Here is a 21,789-nt window from a genome sequence, read left to right on the forward strand (position 1 = left end):
CCCTTGTGGACGTCCGCTCGAAGCCAACACGGACAGCATACCGCCTTTCACAGCATCCATAGCACCCGCTCTTTGCTTGCTATCGTCTCCGACACAGAACCATCCCGATAAGCACTCGGCAATGAGCGCTGCCGCGTCGCTGTCTCTCGCAACTGGCTGCAGGTGTCACCCCAGAAGGAGTACCTTACCTGGGGACGCCTGCCATGCACGCGCGCGCAGTCCGCCCTCGCCCGACGATCCGCAGCGCGAGCGCCGCACGGCGTCGTGCCGCAATGCGCAATCGACGCGGCGATTTTCGCGCCAAACGCTTCACCGGCAACACGCTGCCTGCAAGGTGCCATGAACCCTGGGTACGCGCGCTCTCTGCAGTGCCAGGGACGCTGTTTTCGGGAACGTTCTTCTGAATCGTCCAATCTACGCTATGGACTGGAAGGCGCTTCTGATTTGCTGTGAATCGAGGTGTTCCACAGCGGGTCCCGTGCTGGAACTTGCTCGACTGGTAGCAACCTGGGACGTTGTTCCACAGGAGCGCTCCGTGCAGGGTGCAGCTACGCTTTCTTTCATCGCTAGGGGCATTGGAACCGGGTTTTTGGACCATGAGGCTTTACGAATCGATCGGGAGAACGCTTTGCGAACCCTAAACGATATCCTTGTTGACGACCACCACGTTCGAGTCATGGCTGCAGTGGCTGAGCGCGTTTCCGAGAAGTTTGCGACAAGTTGGACGCCACACGCTTTCTCTACGGTGCCGTTGCCGCCAAGCGAGGCACATACGCCGCGGACCGAAGCTTGCCAAAGCGTCGGCAACGGCTACGAACAATTGCTGCGTTCCGTGCTGGAACGATTGAAGGCTCAAAACCCGGCGCTCTTCAGTGCCCCAAGGGTACCTTCTGCAGGCTCGCAGCAGGTGCTACGCGCTCCGCCAGCGGGTACGCATATGGGCAGCTCTCGAAAGCGTCAGCGTTTAGAACACACCAAAGCAAACAGAAATCTAGATTTGCCGAAAGCACAGTCGGTTTGGTCATCGACATGCGAGACGGCGACAGCTACAACCGGGAGCGGATTGAATGCTCTCGAGTCGGCGCCAGCACCATCATCCACGTACAACAAACCGGAGCTCCCAGCTGGACCGCCACTGTTCGATCCAGACCAACAACGCGTTTTGCATGAAACCAGCACGCTACTGACCTCTGCCTTAGAGGCGTTGGATCACTATGGCGAGTTACCACCGAGGGCGGCGAATGCAGCCGTCCACCGCGTCTGTGCTGCACTTGGGATCGCTAGCGCCCTTCCAGCTAATGCAGTTGATGAAGCGCCGGCTCTCCGGTCGCTTTTGCAACGAGGCCTCGATTGGTGTGCGCACTTGTTGGCCGACAATTCGCCAAGCAGCTGGAGCGCACGCGCAGCTGTTAGCGAATGGGTCTTTTTGGTCGTGGTTAATTCGTCGAGCTCGCTGCGGGAGGCGCTTCATGAAGAGCACCTTGTTCTGGCGATGCAGACACTCCGCGAAGGCCTACATGCCGTAGCAAAAACTTTCGGTCAGCTGGTCGATTCCGAAAGTGATGAACACCAAGGAACACAGCGAGACGGGATCGACCAAACGCACCGACAGGCGGGATTGCGTCAGTGGAACAAGTGCGTGCAGCTTGTTGTTCGACTGACAAATTTTGTGCAGTCTTGCCCCGAGATCGCGGAAAGTCAACGTTTCCAGTCGATATCTCTCTCGCTGTTTGCACTTCATGTCGCCGACACTCTTCTGGACGAGGTGCTCCGGAGCTCAGAATCCCTCAGCCCGGCAGATACGCGCGAGCTCATCCAACGATCCGGGAGCCTGTGGTCCTCGACGACTCGCCTATTGTGCCAGACATATGCGGCGTATGCTCAATGCCGTCATCTGGTCCTCGAGGAAGTGCAAACGCTGTTGCGGCGAAGCCGCTGCGGATACCTCAGTGAAGAGAAAACTCGCAACAGCGTTGTTTCGCCAGTAACAGTCGAGACAAGTGCGGAGCGTTGGCCCCCGCTGGAACTCGTCCTGGAATTTATCGATGTTGTAGGCCGCATCGAGTTCGCCCCGTTGCTGGTCGGAGACTCGACATGTTCGGATGCGTCCGTCGATCGAGTGAGCGCTCGCTGTAGCCCGACCGCGCTCAAGAAGCGCGCCGCCGCCACCACCACCACCAACACCACCAAACCCAGCCCGAGAGACCTCCTCGACACCTCGGCACGGTTTTTCGACACCGTAAGGACGCTCATCGACGCGCTTCTATCAGGCGGCAAAGCTACAGTTTTTGTTGGAGTCAACGACTGCTTTCCGACCATTCTCAGCTATCTGCGCAATAGCATGAGAAAGCTGGAAGCAACAACACCCGCACCGCTGATCTTTCTGCAGTTCCTTATACGTCATACGCAAATGATAGCGAGCACCCAGCAAGCGCTGCAAGCTGAAGACCATCTGCTTCTCGCAGAGCGTTGCCTTCTCCTTGCAAATTTTCTCGACGACTTTTGTGATACGGAATTGCCGCATGACTCAGATGCAGCTCCCCGAGAAAGTTTCTCGCATCTAGTGCAAGCGCTCGCGACTCAGCATCCATTGTGGCTGGCGCTGTGGGGATGCCTGCTGCCAATGCAAACGGACCATGAAACACTAGTTCATACTACAACTGTCCTAGAATCGCCATCATACCACAATGGAATGTTCCGGATTCAGTACTCTGAGTCAATGCTCTCGAGTGCTTCCCTTCTCTGCCTCGTCAAGCCTGCATTGAAGCGGATTCACGATTTGCTCGAAAGCGTCGCGTGTTTGCGCCTATCTCAAGTGATGCGCTCAGGCCGCGCAACGCTTCGCGCTCGCGCTATGCGACTCTTTAGCGAGGTGAGAGGTATATTGCAGCCGGCTGCAAACGAGTGTGCTCCAAGTCACGTACAGACGCTGGACTCGGTGCGAGGTAGACAGGAAAATACTCCTGAACTTCAGAGTACAACGATGGTTACAGCGTCAAATCCGTTGTGCATTTTAACTGCACATGCATTTCGAACCACCACCAGTGCGTGCACACCCTTTACAGCATCCAATGAAACTGCGTTGGAAACCGCCTCTAGTTCCGTTGACGACATGATCAAGTTTGCGTCTACCTGTTGTCTGGATGTTTCACCCAAAGTCCGTGAAGCCGCTCTCACATGCTATGTATCGTGGATGCGTCGTGCGCGCAGACCCAGCGCTGTATCCGAAACGCTTCTCGGACGCTTGCGCGATATCTCGGTCGCTGTTCGCCAGAAAGCTCTGGTTTTGCTGGATGCAATTTTTCAGGATCATGAGCAGCTCGACAACCACGCGTGGTCGCCGATGGCAGCGCATATACTCGCACGGCTGGATGATCCGTCACCGAGCGTCCAGCGTCTCGCTCAGCGCGTTCTGCTCAAACATATTTTTCAACGCCAGCTTGTGTATCGCGAGCGCGCACCGACTTGCCCCGACACATCCGATGACTGCTTCGACCTGAACCTCTCAGATTCTGACGCAGCATCTGACCGAGAGCGGACGGTTGTTGGACAGGCCCTGCGTCGGCGCCGTCTCCGCGTGCGTTACCTGGATGAGCAACACTCCTGGCTGGTGAGCTCTGTGTCGCATGCGTCTGCGACGTCGGCTTCTATGGACTTGTCCTTCCAGCGGCTGAAACAAATGCTGAACGCTCTGCCGCAAGCGCTGTCGGTATCCAGTTCGTTACCGATACCGGTACTCATGGAGCGTCTCCTGCTAGTTGGTGACAAAATCGTGTGCCTCTTTCGCGCGGAGGCGACGGCCTTGGTAGGCCTCGCGATGCGCGACCAGGCTTACGGCTTGCTCGCCATCTTGGCGCAGCTTGATGCCAACCTGCTGCGTCCTCATCTGCCGCTGCTCATCGACGAGATTCGCCTTCTCGCTGCCGAATGTCCAATCGCTCTGCCCTCAGCTACAGAACAAGTTTTCCTATGGATCCTGCGTGCGCTGATGAACTGTACTCGCGTGCTAGGCCAGGCGCGGGCGCAGGTGCAGCTCTGGTCGACTCTGGAGAGCGCTGTCGTGCGCCTTATTCTTCAACTGCAGTCAGCGAACGATGGACTCGCTGATGAGGCCAACCGTCTTCTACGCTTGTTGCACGATCACAACGAACATCTTGCCACAGGAGCACAACGCAGTGCCGCGTACTGGCAGCGTGTCCGGTGGTTGTGGACGTTCGTCGAGCTCCATCAGAACGTTGCGGATGGAGAGTCTGGTGTCGAAACCTCAAGCGCACCTTCAGCGGCAGTGGTAGGTCTTGCTTTGCAGCGACTTGGCAGACTCATTCGTTACGCGCCGAAGGCACCTCCTGATGTGGCCATTCCCTTGAACAATCTGCACGATCGGTTGCTGACATGCTGCGCAACGCTCCCGGCTGCACTGATGTGCCCAGCGGCCGAGATGACGACGCCTAGGCTAACGGTACTCAGCGGTGCATTTGAATGTCTGCTGCAGCTTTCGCGCTGCGATGGGCATTTCGCCCTGAAACAATTACCTCTATGGCAAAAGCTGTTGCAGTCTGGCTGTATCACAAGCGAGACCACATCAGGTTCACAATGCTTGTCACTGCTCCTCGGCATACAGGAACGGCTTCTGAGACATCTCGTCGAGTTTGTCGAAAGCGAACGCGCCGTTGGCGCTGCGTCCACAGCAACAGCGACGCTCCCGAGCAGCTCCAGCAACGTCATGCGACCCATCGTAGGCGGCCGGATACGCGTTCAAGCTGAACCCGACCGCGACAACTCGCAAAATGCGACCACATCATCGTGGGAGAACTGTTCCATCGCCGCCATAGACGAATCAGAAAAGGAATGCAACGTCATGTTTGGGACGATTCAGTCCATCTTGCCGAGTCTCGCGGAGGTGCTGCAAACGTCGTTGCTTGGCAAATCGAATTCGGCACTGGTTTCTGCTGCTCGCCTGTGCCAAGTTGCACTCATCGAAGGCATTCTAACTCCAGAGCGTCTACTCAGTCCGTTGTGCTACATCTTTTGGACATTGTGGGTTCGGAATGAAGCCATAGCGACCACTCCTAAGCGCTGTTTGATGGGCGCAGATCATCCCAGCGCCGTTGCGAAGGGGGCTTTGCTGCATCTCCTCAGGGATGCGCCACAGCAGGTAGCAGCGGGCCTCGGCGATGGCCTACTAACGGCCTGGCGATCGTGCTATGACGAGCACTGGACTAGGGAGAGCGTTGGTGCGAGCGCAGCAGTTGGCACCGTGCACGCAGCCTCCGGAAGTCACGTTCACGTAGCGACTGCGAAGACGCAGGTGTCCCTGACGGACGCGTTTCTCCGCTTGAACCTGGGATACGAGGGCAACGAGCATGTTTGCGGCTTCCTGTTCTCAGCGCTGAAGGGTACCTGCTTTCGTCGGCGAGTCCTTCAGAGCATCGTGCAGGCGATCACTGCACCAGCGACCGACGAAAGATATCCGCTAAGCGTGCGCTGTGCGGCTGCCTTGTTTCTCGCAACTATCTCCGCTATTGACCATACACTGCAGTCACAAAGAAACCTGCACCACGAACTGCACCTGCTTCTAGAAGCCCTGGAACACAGTCTTGATGAGCTCGAAGTCGCTGTAGAGGCTGTTCTCGGTTCCGCAACACCAAGTGACACGTCTCCGGGTGACGCGAGCCCGCAGCCAACGGAAACCGCTATTTGCTGTGGGTTTGTCCTGCAGCTTCGCCTATACCTTCTGCTGCGAGCCCGGTATCACGCACTACGGTCCGTTGCCGCTCGCGAAGCGCTGGCGGGCCTGGCTGCACCGATCGTGCCGATCGCATGGCCCGAGCTCCGCGCGATAACGAACGCTGCGCTGGCGCAGTGGAGAGACACCACGACGGATGATGTGGCGCTGGACGAAGCGCCCTGCACTCATCCCGAGTCTGATCAGGGGTCAGCGGCCGACGCCTCTACCGACAGTGTACCAGACGATGAAACATGGGATACCGAGGAGTCCTGCGGAGACGTGTCGTAGCCAGCAGAACGCCTAGCGACGCGCGTCATACGTGTACGCACGGGTCCGTGTAAACCGCAACCTGTGCCCCATGTTTCTTCGTTGCAGCGCTTCCCATGCCGCATTCGCAGGTACTCCAGTTCCGTGCGCAGTCAGCGGTGACGCGGAAACGCGGTTTCCGCTGGCCAATCGTCCAGACCTCCGACCGTACTGCCGCCTGCTCTCTATATTAGAAGCACATCCTGAATACGGCGTCTGCTCGGCGCGTTCTAACTGTTTTCTCCGAAAGAACTGCAGTACCGCCGCTGAACATGGGTTAGAGCCAGGGAATCGGGCCCGCATTGGATTATATCCAACTCGAATGCCGTCGTCTCTAGAGTTCAATAATCGGTCGTTGTACACGCTTTGAAAGCATGAGCGCACAGCGTCTCCATTGCCCGTACAACAATTCAAAATAGAAACGCATGCATCTATGCGTACGTGCACGCACGCATACACGCGCTTCCCGCGCATTCGTTGCTGTCGCTGCCGCCAGTGAACCTCTCCATGTCCGATGCCGGGATCCAGGGCATGCCTGGTCGCATGGATTCCGCATCCCTGGAGCGATGTGTGCACTCAGTTCTGCAAGTGATCCATGCAGGGCATTTGTATCCCATGCGTCGCCAATGCATGTGGCATGTGATCTGTCAGACGACCACAGCAAAGGTGTCACAATGCTGTATTGTGCTCGTGCGGCCACCAAGTCGGCAGTGCAGTTGGCGTCTGAAGCAGACACTCGGCGCACGCTAGAACATACAAAACGACCAGTGCATCTGAAACGAAGGAAAAGTAATGGAACTTGGAGGTAGAGTGCAGGACAATGGACGCATTTTCGATTACCAAGATACCCATCTATCAAGCAATCTGGGATCTATGGTCAATGGAACCGTGTTGTGTCATCAGAAAAAATGCGTGCGTGCGTGCGTGCGTGCGTGCGTGCGTGCGTGCGTGCGTGCGTGCGTGCGTGCGTGCGTGCGTGCGTGCGTGCGTGCGTGCGTGCGTGCGCCTGACAAACTCTCTGCTGTCCAAGTCTTGCTATTGAGCCAGTTGCTTTTATGACCTGCAATTGGCAGCTAGCTCACGTACTCTGGCGTCAAGAGCATCTTCGTTCCATGAAGGTTATCTGCACTGTCGCAAAAAAAGAATTATCTGCCACATTCAAGCGACCTTCGAACGGGTACGAGCTGTCGTTCGCGCTACCCAGGCCCCGTCCGCCGCAAAAGCACTGCGGGCCCACAGCTCGTCGAACTGCAGCTGCTGCTTCGCGGCGTGAAGTCTCCTGTCCAACTACCCCGAGCCGATGCCGTTGGAGCGTGCGGACACACAACCTGTCCGCCTGGAACGCCCGAACAGGAACTGACCTCAGCGGGGCGGCGGTGGTGCCTTCGCTGCAGGCCGCCTCTCAACCAGCATTGGTGTCGGCGCGGTTGGCGCGCTGCGCACCTGCAACTTGCAACGCCGGGCACGGCATAAGCAGCCGCAGAGAACGACGCCGAGTGAGTGATTTCTTCGGCTACATCCCGTTGGGAAGTTTCGAGGGACCCGGGAGGCTGTTAACAATCTTCGAGAGTGCGGAAGTGAGCTTAGTGAAGGAGATGCCCCCTCTGCACCGAAAGCAGTCCCGTCGCGTTGTATGTGTTGCGGACACGAGCAGTGATGACAGTTCGTCATCGGCAATGGCTTCAGAAGCCTCAAAGTTCCCTGGCCCCGATAAGTTTCAAAACGCAGCGCTTACACGCACATCCGAGAATGAGTTGGACGCAAATCAGCCTGGAACTGGCACGCTCGACAGTGTTGAAGAAACTCCAGTCTACGGAGCGCCAACCACGGACGCTTCGAGCGACGGTTTATCTCCAAGAACGCCTAGGAAACCTTCGGGTACATCTTCATCGTTGGATCGGGAAGAGGGAGACGCTGGTGGCTCCGAGTTGTTCGGAACCGGACGATTGCGACCAACAGCCTCGGAACAGGTAGCGGAGGTCAAGAGCGATGTCTCGCCGGCGGACGCGGACAGCAACCACCGGCTCGCATCAACGCTCCAGACCGCTCAGCTTGGTTCAAGCGAAGCGAAGCCGCCCAAGAAACGAGCCCGCAAAGGAGAGCGCGCCAAACGCACGCTCAGCACCAAGGCGAACGGCGACTCGGATGACGAGGATCGACAGACAGGACTATACGGTGCCCTGGCGGCAGACGATTACCTGAAGCTGTTTGAGCCCTGTTGGGAGCCCGGCCAACCCGTCCCATATAGTTTTCTTGCGAATGCGTTTGAAACAATGGCGGGAACAAGCGGACGCATCGACCTGACCCGCCAACTTGCCTGTGTTCTGTTCCATGTACTGAATCGAACGCCGGTGGATCTATTGCCGACCATTTACCTAGTCATTAACCGGCTAGCACCAGCGCATGAAGGTCTTGAAATCGGCGTTGGAGACGCTCTGTTGTTGCAAGCGCTTGCCGATGCCACAGGGCGGAGTCTCAGCAAACTCAGAGAAGACTATCACCGGACAGGCGACCTGGGAGATGTCGCCGTCCATTCGCGAACGACGCAGCGCACCATGTTCGCCGTGCCTCGCCTGACGATTCGCAATGTCTACAATGAGTTGCTGGCCATTGCACGCGCTTCCGGTAAGGCAATGCAGGAAGAAAAACGTCGCCGTATTCAGAAGCTCCTCGTCGCTGCAAAGAATAATGAAGCGAAGTTTATTGCCAGGGCACTACAAGGAAGATTGCGTATTCGGCTTGCGGAGAAAACCGTTATTCTGGCACTTGCGGCCGCATTTGTACAGAATGCGGCAGCGAGTCGTGGTACGCACCCGGATGCGGCACGCGTCGAACGGGCTGCGCACCTACTGCGAACATCATCCAATGAATGCCCGTCATGGAATATGATTACTGAGGCATTGCTCGAGTTGCAAGATATCGATGAGCGGCTTCTCGAGCGATGTCATTTGACACCAGGCCTCCCAGTGATGCCCATGCTTGCCAAACCCAGTAGGTCTATAGCGGAAGTCCTCACTCGGTTCGAAGGGATGCGCTTTACCTGCGAATACAAGTATGATGGCGAGCGAGCCCAGATCCACGGCCTCGCAGATGGATCCATCCGCATATACTCACGGAATGCTGAAGATCATACGCGCAAATATCCGGACGTCATGGAGCAGATACTACAGGCGGTTGGCTCGTCATCCGATCAGCCTTCTTTTATTCTGGATTCGGAGGTGGTAGCCTTTGATCGAGACGCCCAACGCATTCTACCTTTCCAGTACATTCAGCAGCGCGCGCGCAAACACGTCTCGCTGGACGACCTCAAAACGAACGTTCTCATCGTGGCGTTCGATATCCTATACTGGAGAGGAGAGCCCCTGACTCGCAAGCCATTGGCAGAACGGCGAGCGATCCTGCGGGATGCCTTTCAAGAGGTGCCGGGTGGTTTTCGCTTTGCGACGCGACGCGATGTAAGCGACCTGGACGGTATTCAAAAGTTCATGGAGGAGGCTGTGCGTGATTCGTGTGAGGGCCTCATGGTGAAAGCGCTTGAAGGTCCTCTTTCGACTTATGAACCGGCGAATAGAACACAGCACTGGCTCAAGCTCAAGAAGGACTACCTCCGGACAATCGGCGATACACTGGATCTGGTTCCGATTGGTGCGTATTACGGTCGCGGCAAGCGAACCGGCTGGTTCGGCTCGTTTTTGCTCGCCTGCTATAATCCAGAGACGGAACAGTTCGAGGCAGTAACACGAGTCGGCACGGGCTTTTCGGAAGAGCAGATGGCCCAGCTCCACTCGGAGTATGCGCAGTACGTGCTGGATAGCCCACGGCCGTATGTGGCCTGCAGCGAGTCCGTGAAACCGGACATTTGGTTGGATCCCCGCCAGGTTTGGGAGGTTCAGTGCGCTGATTTGAGCATCTCGCCCGCTTACGTGGCAGCCTGTGGGTACATTGCCCCAGACAAGGGCATCTCGGTTCGCTTTCCTCGTCTGCTACGAATCCGGAGCGATAAGCGGCCGGAGGATGCTACGACCAGTGCACAGCTCGCTGAAATGTATCGGAATCAGTTCCGGTCTACGGAGAGCTCGTCTGAATCTTCATCATCTGCAGCGCCTAGCGATGAAGAGCCAGAAAGAAACGCGGATGACTAGGATTTCGTCTCAAAAAGCGGAACACAAAGGAACCACGCACCCGTGGCATAAGCTGCGCCCACGCGCTGACGCCCCAACTGCTTGGCACCCACTCGCCACACAAAGTGTTTGACTCGCAAGCCTATTCAAAACTGCGAGCGCTCACAATGCAGGATCCGTGAATCTCACCGATTGCGCTTGCATCAACCTCAGCGCGCTCGCCGTCGCTTTCCATAACGCGAGCTCCCGAACGGGCGGAAGCGGTCGAAGGTATGCCACTCCAGTGGTAGGCTTGGCTTGCAGCCCTGACTACCCAGATGGTTCAGGGCCAGGAATCGGCTGCGGTCTAGCGGTATCAGAATGTGGCATTGGCGAGTCGTTGCTGACCGAGGACTTGCAGCTTCACGCCGCGATGAGAATGACCTCGGAGCTGTTTGTGGTGTATCCAATATACGACACGTTGACTGAACGGCACCGTGGCGCGGGTCAACCGGAAACACGAATGGATGCTTTTTGGGACGATGAAGCGTCATCCGAAAGCCGCGTCATCAACGTGTCCTAGAGACCCGTTCATTATGATTGGGCCTGTCCGTAGAACGCGTTTACCTGGAGCAAGTCGTTTTGCGCGACCGAAACGGATGCTCTACAAGAATCTACGATGCCATACTTTGAAAGCTCGTACAGTGAGATCTGCAGTGTCTCTACCACCACAACGTTACTGTTTGTTTTTTCGCAGGTACCTGGCAAAATGTATGTACGCTGCAGACGGGAAGAGGGTCGCGGAACGCCTTGCTGCGGTCACAGCTAGCTTGGAGGGGAGACCCCACGACCTCTACCTGTCCGTTATATTGCTGTCAAGAGGTGGATGAGTCACATTGATGATCACCGTTATCCTGAAAGTCTCGCACCCAAAACAGAGCTTGGTAGACGCTATCCACACGAATCTCCTTTTGCTAATCCATTCGATTCCATACGTTCTATAAGAAATAATACCGAAGAAGCTGCAGGACGTGAAGTTGACTGTTAGTTGATACGAACGGTGATGACGGGATATGCGTGGACAGAAAGAAACACGCTTCCAGTCGAGACCGTTCCGCACTGAACGATACACCATCGATTTCGAACGAAAACGCGAACGCCTGGCACAGCGGGGTCTGGTGTGCTTTCCACTGAACGACACCTGATTCGGGAGACGCTCTCTACATGAATACGGGTACTCAAGGAGCGGCAGGCTGCTGTTTAAAAACGAGAGACAGGTGAGTATGACGACAGCTTCGGTATTAGCAGCGAATCAATCATGTGGTCGCCTGTTGATCGTTAACCAGATAGGAGCGTTGCACACCGCATGCTTCATGGAAATTTTCATCGTAAATGCTTCTTTCCCGCATTCTTCTATTCTGTTCTTGTTCAGCGCTATATATCATCACTCAAAAACGGTCGACAATTACGCGGCTTTGCGGGGCGTGTAGCAGCTGCTCGTGCTCGCCTTCTCTCAGCGGTTTATCAAAGTCGAGGGCCTCTTCTCCGTTGTCAAGCGCCATCTGCACGTTCACAAATCCATAGACGAGTCGTTTGCATCCATACATTGTTCTTCGACAAATCGGTACCTGCTACCGTCAGCATGCTTAAAACGCCGTGTTGCTCTTCGATCCGTACCTGGTAGGGAGCGAGAAGGCATGTCTCGGTCCGAGTACATGCATAGGATGCAGAGATTGACGAAATGATCGCCAAAGAAAAGTAGATACATTCAGAGAAAGGGCAGGTTCCGGTCTATCCATCGATCTTGGGGATCTGAATCCGGCAACCAAATCGGGGATGGAGCCCAGCGACCACATCAATGCCACATCGCCGAGTAAAGGAGAAGCAAATGAAAGCACCGGGCAAAGAAGAGAAGGATTTTGCTGAATAGAGTACAAGATGGGACAGGAGGGGGAAAGTGTCTCAGCAGCGGGATCGGTAGGGAGCAATTGTAAAAAAGTGCATTTTCAAACGCTTCCGCGATGAGCATCTTCCATAGAGAATCAAGATTCAGGGCATCATTCGGGATCGTATAGCTTAGTGCTCGATACATGCTCGCTTGTCCTGCCTCGTTTGGACACATGTCGTCGAGCAACTGCTAGAAGGCGTTCCACGCGCACTACTCTCACGTATACGAATCGATACGGAATTTTTCAGTCAGGCCTTCGTGTGAAAACACCACCGATGCTCCGAAAAGCAGTTGCAATGAGTCCGGGTCGTAGGGGAAAGGATTTGTACGCGAATCCACGCTTTCCTGAACATATCAGATAACGCAAAATGTATCTTTGGCGGTCGGAACATTTCCAGCGCAGATACGAAAAACGTATCCAACCAGCCTCAAGAACGTAAAGCGAATGCGAATCAATGCCAAGCGTTTGATGACGCGCAGTCTGCGGGCCATCCTTCCCTTGCCTCACATGCTCAGAAAATGGGACGAATGCAAAGCATTCCGGGGGTCTCGATGGTGACAAATGAGGATTTGGCGCTAGCTGATCAGCTGGACATGGTGGAGAGGGCGGAAGAGCTGTCAGAATGAGAAGGAACGTCGCTTCAGAGCGTTGAAGCTCATGATGTTGCTGTTGACCTCGGATCGACGACAGGCTGTATTCAAAGTGCGGCTGAAGCTTGATGCTTGGCCTTCCTGCATCTCGCGCTACTACGTTTCTGAGAACAGCGCCTTGCAGAGCAAAACAGACTACGTGTCCGTATACGAGCGCCCTGACCTCCTCAAGCGTCTATTCAATATTATTCCTACGTGGAAAATGAGGGCCCAATATACCACAACAGAGACTTCTTTACTGTATTGCGTGGCCTTCGGTTTGAGTTACGGCTGGTTTCGAGGAGCGAACAACATGCATTCGAACAACACCGCGAAGGCTTTTGGTGGAGATCGTTCAATAGTTTTCATTTACGAGGAGGAAATCGAAAGAAATGCGCAAGGACAATGAAGACCAACAAAATATCACTCGGCGTGCTGTTCGCGAATGCCAGGCCTAGTTCGAATAACGAGACCCAGTTTCAACCTCTCGATGTAGATGAGGAGAAAGACTTCTTGGCGGACGTCGATACCCGGTTGAAAGGAAAAGATAGCCGTCATTGGACCTCTTCATCAAGACGATGGAGCAAATGAGCTGAACGCAGAGCACGTGAAGCCGTCCAAAATTTCCGCGGGGCTCAGTCTCATCAAGAGTTGGTCACGACGCAGGCCCGGACCGAAAACGGGAACTCGAATGACTGCGTCAGGATCCGTCGCGATTCTCTGAGCACACTATCGAGCAGAGCAGGGACGATTTGTTCATTTCATGCTGAGAGGGACATCCATACTCCAAATGGCTCATGCGGGCAATCGTTTTCAAGAGAAAAAGAGATCACGCTGGGGTCACCAACGGTTTCGATTGCACGAAGGAGGGAGGCGTGCACTCACCAACTTGTTCTATGAGTTGGAAAGGGAAATGAACGCAATTCGAGTCGTTCGGCGGAAGCCTATGGCGCTGGACATGCTGTAGCGTACAAATGCTGCACGTTTGCTTCTTCGATGAGAGTGTACAACAAGCGCAGTTGCCGATTCACCGCGATTCCCATCGATACATCGGGGACCATACACATGTATCCAAAGCACAGATGCACACTGACACCAACAGAGAACAAGAGCGTGAAACAGAGCCAGATGCTCGACTTGGTCAACGCGAAGTACATTGAACCTCACATCACGAGGCAAGACAGGGTCACAGGCTCGCCATGGACTGATTCCACCGGCAACCATGCGCCCAAGCAACATGCTCAACGCAACATAAACGTCTCATGCTCTCAGAGCAGCTACCAGCTGCGTGTCGAGGCAGCCTTAGAGCTTCCCTTTACCTACGCAGTGCGGGCATTGCGCTGAAATGCGGAAGACTTTCGAAAAAGCTCACCAGCTGGGAGTGAAGGAGTCGGATTCCCAGTCGGCGTAAAACACTGGTCTGGTACGGTTCAGGAATCCAGCACGCCTGGAGCGCAGTATACACACACACCACGAACGACTGTCTAGGGCAACTGGTGCAGGAGAACAGTGTTCCATTATTCGCAAGTACAGCGTATACACACGCATATTCGACGGGCCCAGTTGGGTTCTCGCTCGGTCTCTGCCTCAGGGCTGCGCAGAGTATTCCACAGACGGCATCACCTGACAGGGATCGATTCGCAAGTGCAGTAGGACGCGCCCTCTAACACTCTGAAAACTCCAAAGATGCTTCCAGACCGAATCGACGAACCGACTTCGTCTCCCCGTTGCAAGATGCCACGAGGCAGCTCACCTGGATTTGAATATCTCGCGTTTTTGCGAATGTGCAGAGTTCTATATGCAAGCGTGCCTACATTCTCAACTACATGCCTTTGCGCAAGTCTCTAGGTTCATACGTGCTTGCGTGCTCGGGTTCCTTCATTCAGACCAGCGTCAATTGGTGCTCTGTGAACTCGACGCTGACCCTGCCGCCTCCGTAGGTCGCTCCGGTCGAAAAACTCGTGCATGGTACGCGTCTGGCGACGGCAACTGCGCTCCGGTTTCCGCAGCTTTGCGCACGACCGCAGGATGAGCAATGCCGAGCTGCGCATAAAGATCGCGTCGTCTGATACCGACTTCGCTCTCTCCGAGCTTTTGGTAGCAGGCTCGTCGGACAGACTGGATCGCCTCTGGCGATACCATCACGTAGACGGGTACATACAGCGGGACATAAGCGACAGCAGCGCCTTGCGGTGTCCCAGCAGCGACCGGTAGCTCCATCGCGGCTGCTGCCGCTGCTTCTGCCGCAGCAGCGGAGCGGTTCACGCGCCCGTCCCGATATCGCCAATCGTCGATATTCCACCATAAAGCGAGCAGCACTGCGATGCACGCGATAAGTACAAATCGACTAAGCACCGCTTCGTAGCCGAACGCATCTACCACGTGACCCACGTAGATGCTCATGAGACTTGTTCCCAGGTTCTGCAGGGCCTGCGCAATACCGAGCGCCGCTCCCAGGGCCCAGACCGGCGAAATAACCGTCATAGAAGGCCAAACAGAACTGGAAAGACCGCTGAAAGCCACCCCCATGCAAATCATGCCGTAGACCGGGCGCGGCACCGGTTGCCATGCAGACGTGCGGGTGTGCTCTAGAAGGGCAAAGGATAGCAGATTCAGCGTGCACGACACAAGAACGAAGATTCCACGCAAACCAACTGCGTCGAATAGACGCCCGAGAAGTGGCGCCAGCACCATGGAAAAATCGTATACGAGCGACACCAAGAGGCTGCCTCGCTCGCGTGAAGTGCCGAACGCCTGATGCAGCAAGTCGCTTCCGATTGCGATAAACGAGAATACCAACGCATAGGACACCATGCTGATCCCAGCGCACAGCCAGAATGAAAGATCAAGGCATCTGGCAACTTGGAGCAAACTCGAGCGTCTGCTCCGGGGCGAGCGTTCCCCAGCAGGAGCCCGTGTCCGCGTTTTCGTCGGCTGGAGTGCTGCGGCTCCCTCGGCACGCTTGTGCTCTACAGAGAGCTCAATCGAAGCATAGACCAGAGCAGCACATATCGAGAGCGCACAAATAATGACACCCACTGCGAATGCCGACACAATGCCGGCAACCTGGTCCACAACCGGCAATAACATGAATGAGAGGATACTGCCAATACGTGAAACAGTCAAGCTCAGTCCGAAAGCAGTAGCGAGTTCATGACCAGCAAACCAACGACTCACGATAATTGACTGGCAAACGCCGAGGGACTCGCCACCCATGCCGAAGATGAAACGCCCACTCAGCAGGAGCCAGTAGCGATGTTGCAGAACGCCGATCAGCATGACCACCTGACCGACCAAGACCAGCGTTGCCAAAGCAAGCGAGGCCCGGCGACTGCCGTACGTGTCGATTACCAGTCCACCGATAAAAACGAGAACGACGTTAGGCCACGAGTAAATTGAGAAGAGAACGTTATACTGGAATCCGGTTAACTGGAGCTTTTCTCGCAGCGTAATCACAAGCGCACTAGGTGTGTCGTAGCAGAAGTACGAGCCGAACGTCAACAGACAGGCCGCGGCGAGTATCAGGGCACGTGTTGAACCCGACGCCTCGATCGCAGCTTGCGCTGAACTAGCGTCTTGTTGGGGTTTCGCGGACTCGATGCTTCCGTAGTCGTCCTCCATGGGTACGGAGGCGGAAGAGCCTCCGCTTTTGCAACGAGCGACAGCTGAACGCTGTGAAACGTCGCAGTTGTAGCGCTATGAGCTGCTTGCACCAACCTCCAGCCTGAAAAATGGAGAAGCCTCAGCAACCAGAACCAGATCAAGCGACTAGTCGATGGAAGACTATGGATATTGCGACACAGACGCCAAGTTCATACGGAACGAAGCCGAGCAGCAAGTTGGCGCTGAAACGGTTTGTCGGCGTTTCGTGACGGCCACGTTTCCTCGCCAAGCAGCCGCCTTGATGGATCTACTGAAACTCCGCGAGGAGCGTGTACGTTATCCTCCTGCGGAATGCGGACTTGACGTTTCCGTTTGGAGATTATAGTATCGCCCACAATTTTCCCCTGTGAATACCAGGGCAATACGTCACGTTGTGGGGTTGGATATCGAGATACCGACCAAAATATCACTGTGTGGATATATAGGCTAGGAGTTCATCTCGCTCGTTCGAATTTCATGATGTGGACCGTATTGTTTCCACATGCACACCAGCGTATTTCTTGCAGCTCCTCGGTTTGCATATCAGGGTGCATGGACCTCGTTGTGAGGCCCCCGCGGACACTACGCCCGTACTGGATTTATGTAGAACATTGGAATGTTGGATGTGTGCCTGCCTTGAGATCTTTTTCTTACTTTTTTTACGTGTACATACTTGGTATTCGAAGCACAGCGATATGGACTTTCCCACTTATAGGTAGTTATATGATGCCCGGCCGTCTCCTCGGAGTGACTTCATCGACGCTTTGCTGCTGAAGCTCGTAACAAGCCCAGGACCCAGATAATGAGCGAAGCTCTCGAGCAGCGCTACGAAAATACCCGATTCCATAATCCAATTCATAACTGCAAGAATCTGATCTTCTCTGTACCTCATGAGTAGCTTGCCCGAACCATGTATTCATCAACTTTTCGAACTCTGTATTTTAAGGCGACGTGTGAGCGCAGCAATGGGCGTCGCTGGACTGACGACGAGCATAGCTTGACGTGGTCCCTCGATGGCTGCTTCGCAAGCTCACTCCACAAGTTCACTAATCATCTCACGTTAAGTACTCGACACCACTCGAAAGATAAACCCTAAACCCATTGTGGTCGACGACGAGGCGGCATTCGACGGCAGCATGATACCTGTCCAGGGATACGCTCCAATGGTATCCCGTCTCTTCTCTTTCCATTGAATCTAGAACGCCATCAGCGCAGTGAATGGAAGCAGATACTGAGTTATTGAATGGAACAGAGTGCGCTCGCGGAGGCACTGGACAAGGTACTCGCAGATGCGATGTCCCAGAAGAGGCCCATGATCCTGGGGTGCGGCACTAGGCGTAAAAGCCGAAGAGATACCGAATAGATCCATCTGGACCCGCGAAGAGCATGTGCCGAGCGGTAAAGGAAGCATTGATGCATCACAGTGCGGTGCTCGGAGAAAGAGGTGTCATGGACATATACGAACAAGTGACCACAAAATCCTGTAATCACTGCAAAAAGCGCAACGACGCTATCTTTATACGAAAAACATGGAAAGTGAAGCATTGATACCATTTTCCGCCTGTAACTGAGTTGCGTCGGCAACAGCCGTAATTGATCTCGTCTGTACTCGGACGGCGCCATCAACATCTTTCAACGGCTGACAAGCGGCCTGAGGGCTACGAGTGCCCCGCTTAGTCGAATCTGGAGATCACAGAGAGGAAAAGGAAGCAGTCCGACAATCGTCACCATAAAGGCTGGAGTTGATAAGCGTCCAAAGACGCCCAAACGTCGACGTGTACATCATGGTGAACCGAGTAGAAAATGTTCCATGGTACTCCGCTAGACGAATCGGTGGAGACAGTTCAGCCGCGGCACCAATACCCCCGATAATCGCTTCTTCAACAAAACGTCCAAAACTGCCCCTTCCGGGCGGACGCAATCGCTTTGCAACCCAAGTTCGAGGCGCGAGCCAAGCCATTGCGTTGGCGTGTGAAGCAGCACCGCATTCTGTTCACCCCGGACAACTATTTTTCTGTCGGCTGGTACGGCTTGACCTCGACCGACTTGCACAGTCCGATCGGGTTCTGTGGGTTTACTGCTCTACTACCTGACTCTGCGAAGTTGTGCAGAACTGAGAGGAACTGTTGAAGCCACGACGAGCTCGAGGCCCCGCTCGTCACACAGGCGAGCATCGCCTTGTGCTTTTTCGTGTAAGATAACTTCACACGGTGTTCCATACTTGTTTGCGTCGAATACGCTCCCAGAAAATATTGCATGATGCGCTCTCGTTTCTCGCGGCAACAAAAGGTGTACCTTCCGGTTATAGGGGGTATGCTGTGCCTCCTGGCGCTGGCCGGGACTAGCACCACGGCCGCCACCCTCTGTGACTACTGTTCTCAAATCGGTCGTGCGTGTAACATCACTTTGGGTCAGTGCGTGCCGTGCACGCCAACGAGCGGTTGCACAGAGCGACAAGTCTGTAACACGAATACGGGGATATGTGCGGTGAAGGACTTGTTCCATCCGTTCCTATGGTCAGACGGTGTGCTCATTGTCTTGGTGTTCCTGGCTACGGGTCTCTCGAACGCTGGTGGTATCGGCGGTGGCATCCTGTTGGTGCCATTGCTTTCCCTATTTGCCGGTTTTACGCTGAAAAACGCGAGTGCGAATGCACAGCCGCTCATTTTCGGGGCATCTATTGCGAACGCAATGGTGAATGTGCCGCGCCGGCACGCAGCTCGCGATACCCCTCGTATTGACTGGAACCTCGTTGCCTGCACCGTGCCGTTTTTTCTAATGGGAACCACCCCAGGCACGTTCATGAATCAAGCTTTTCCCAGCTACTTCACAGCGTTTGTACTTGCATTGTTGCTCTCAGTGCTGTCAGTGCAAAGTGCTCTCTTTGGTCTGCGGTTACTGCGCGAACGCCTTCAGGAGCGCCACAAGAACGCCGCCGATGAGCAGACGTGGAAGGCGGAAGCTGCAGGAAACGCCGCCGATGATACATTGAGCTCGCGTGTGTCCTCGCCATCTGTTGCGGAAACCGCGATTCCCGTACAATCTAACGAAGTCGACGACTGCGGGCGCGACGCCACGGATGCCACGAAGCCGTCTGCAGACCGTGCATCGGCCGAGCGGCCAGATTCTTCGGATCCGCACTTGAATCATGAGTCTAGGGGTAACGGGTGCTGCTCTGCTGCTAACGCAAGCAACGCAGTCGACAGCAGTGATGTCCATGCGACAGGCAGCGAGACAGCTGCGTCCTCGCCGTCTAACAACGTGCATCCGCTCCGACCTGGCCGGTCGCGGTTCTTATGCTACCTGGATCCACTTCTGTGTGCGCAATCGCGGGAGGAATTGCTCGCAGCCGAGCGACCCTGGTTCCAGTGGCGATACATGCTCTTCCTGTTGGCATGTTGGTTGGTTCTTTTCATCATCCAAATATTATCCGGAAGTGCCGAGAAGCATTCGCCAGTGGGTGCGCCTCTTTGTGGAGCGGTCTACTGGATCCTTTTTGCTATTCAGGAATCGGTGCTTTTTGCTATGGGATGCTTCACCATCTGGCGTAATTTGTCTTTGAATAGATTGCGCGATCGACTGGGATATCCGTGGTACTCGAAAAACGGTCTCGGTGATATCCGGTGGACCAGGGCGCTGATCTTCGGATATCCCGTATGGGCCTTCATTGCCGGAGTTTTCGGTTCTTGGGTCGGCATTGGAGGAAGCTCGCTGCTGATTCCGTTTCTGAACCTTGTCGGACGAGCAGATCCGGCTACCGTCCAGTCGAGTATGTCGCTCTCGAACCTCTTGGGCAGTGCCTCCGGCGCCTTTGTGTATCTGGCCCAGGGCCGCCTCAATATTTCCTATGGACTCTTCTTCGGCCTGTTCGCTCTTCTAGGCAGTTACACTGGAGTCTGGATGGTATATTTTCTCGTGGAACGCTATCAAATCCGGGCGCTTTTTGTTTTTGCGCTCACGATCTGTTTCGTAACGGCACTTGGAGCGATTCTATACATTGCGATTCGGAATACGCTTGGCGTTGAGGCTGCCGGCGTCGGTTGGGTATTTACGAACATTTGCGCCTATGTCGGTTAAAGACTGGTGCTCAGTTGTTCAAGGCAGCGAGCGCGTACGCCATATCCAGCAGGAAACGAATTGCATGCACAGCGCCTAGGCAAGGTGACGTCTGGTGCGTGTTTTGCTCCTGACGCCAAGCGCTGACGCGATCTCGAGCCGGCAACGAATCGCTTGCCCAGCGTCTACAGAGGCTGAGCTCTCGAGTTTGTTTTGCTCATTAGAGAGCCAACGCTTCAGTGATCTGCAGTAGGCAACGAACCAGGTACATAGCGTCCAAAGCCATTGCGTGAAAAACACATTGATGCATTTGCAAGAAACTGCCGTCGACAAGAGCACTGTCGTCGTGTCCAAGCTTAGCGCCCAGCGCTTTCCCGTAAACCTGCGTCAGGCGTTCAGTCTTTGCTATTATCACTGTGCAGGGTCAGAGCGGAAGAGAGTAGCCGGACAGCACCTGCTCTGCTGAGCTTATCTGAAGGTATACCTGCTGCCCGAATGCAATAGAACCGGTCCTCGAATTCTGATGTATAAACAAAGTTTCGGGTCTCTTGCCAATGCCATCAACTTCGGTCGTTGTGAGCTTTGTTCTCAAACCGCTTGCTTTTCTTTTCCCTGGTCTTTAGCTTTCAATACTTCTGTTAATTCTTTTCTTCACAGCTCCGTTATCAACAGTTGAAGGATGCTGATGGCAGTGTCAGAGCCCTAATATCGCAGCTTTCAGCTGTTTTCATTGCACTTGCCGCACAGACTCTAGTTCCGATCGGAGCTCCGCTTGAGATGTTCTTTTTCTTTGTTTACATCGTGAGTGCACCCCTGTCAGCGGTGGCCTTTGACCATGGTGAGCTGTTCGCGTACCTGCACTACACTTTTTCTGAGCGTCGGCATGTGGCGCGTTAGGGCCTGCTTTATCGTGGAATACATCGCGTTCTCGGTTCCAGAACACTACGCGCCATATCCTACCCCAATTACTTACTGCATTCCGCGTCATATGATCACGGGCTCGCACTGAGCGATGCCATCGGCGAGTACGCTGTATCACCGAGGCGCAAGCGCAATCGGCTCCATTTGCCGAAGGATTTGTGGATGACGATGTTGCCCACGGTGAATCAAGCACCGGTTGGTAAACCCAAGCTCGAGAACAAGTCGAGAAATTTCGATCCGTCTACCCTCTCATCGTAGAAAGCAGAGACGCACTCTCCACGGAAAGCGATCGCGGCGCTAGCTAAATCCCGAGTCCGGGACCTTTTTCCGTATGAACGGTTGGGACGGTAGCCTCTTCGAAAATAACCCCGTGAGAGGTATCATGCTGGTGTCGAAATGTACACCGCCGATGGCAAAAACAAGAGGAGAATTTGGCTTTCGACTGGAATCGATTATTT

The 21,789-nt window shown here is 54.8% G+C and overlaps 4 protein-coding genes and 1 non-coding gene across 5 annotated transcripts; 3 read left to right on the forward strand and 2 right to left on the reverse strand.

The window, feature by feature from the left end:
- Positions 1-421: 421 nt before the first annotated feature.
- CYME_CMK233C (hypothetical protein) lies at positions 422-6,016 on the forward strand (the record flags this gene model as incomplete). Its single annotated transcript, XM_005536566.1, has 1 exon — positions 422-6,016. One exon carries the CDS (start codon positions 422-424, stop codon positions 6,014-6,016), a length of 5,595 nt encoding a protein of 1,864 aa, XP_005536623.1.
- CYME_CMK234T lies at positions 2,994-5,762 on the reverse strand. The gene has a single exon (XR_002461391.1). It is a non-coding gene; the product is annotated as a hypothetical transcript (transcript).
- Positions 6,017-7,089: 1,073 nt separating the features above from the next.
- Positions 7,090-10,176, forward strand: CYME_CMK235C (DNA ligase I; the record flags this gene model as incomplete). Its single annotated transcript, XM_005536567.1, has 1 exon — positions 7,090-10,176. One exon carries the CDS (start codon positions 7,090-7,092, stop codon positions 10,174-10,176), a length of 3,087 nt encoding a protein of 1,028 aa, XP_005536624.1.
- Positions 10,177-14,605: 4,429 nt separating this feature from the next.
- On the reverse strand, positions 14,606-16,333 carry CYME_CMK236C (hypothetical protein, conserved; the record flags this gene model as incomplete). Its single annotated transcript, XM_005536568.1, has 1 exon — positions 14,606-16,333. One exon carries the CDS (start codon positions 16,331-16,333, stop codon positions 14,606-14,608), a length of 1,728 nt encoding a protein of 575 aa, XP_005536625.1.
- A 2,277-nt stretch (positions 16,334-18,610) lies between these two features.
- On the forward strand, positions 18,611-20,431 carry CYME_CMK237C (hypothetical protein, conserved; the record flags this gene model as incomplete). Its single annotated transcript, XM_005536569.1, has 1 exon — positions 18,611-20,431. The coding sequence occupies one exon, from the start codon at positions 18,611-18,613 to the stop codon at positions 20,429-20,431; it is 1,821 nt and encodes a 606-aa protein (XP_005536626.1).
- Between the last annotated feature and the right edge of the window lie 1,358 nt (positions 20,432-21,789).

This window comes from Cyanidioschyzon merolae, chromosome 11, assembly GCF_000091205.1.
Source record: "Cyanidioschyzon merolae strain 10D DNA, chromosome 11, complete genome".
NCBI classification, from domain to species: domain Eukaryota; phylum Rhodophyta; class Bangiophyceae; order Cyanidiales; family Cyanidiaceae; genus Cyanidioschyzon; species Cyanidioschyzon merolae.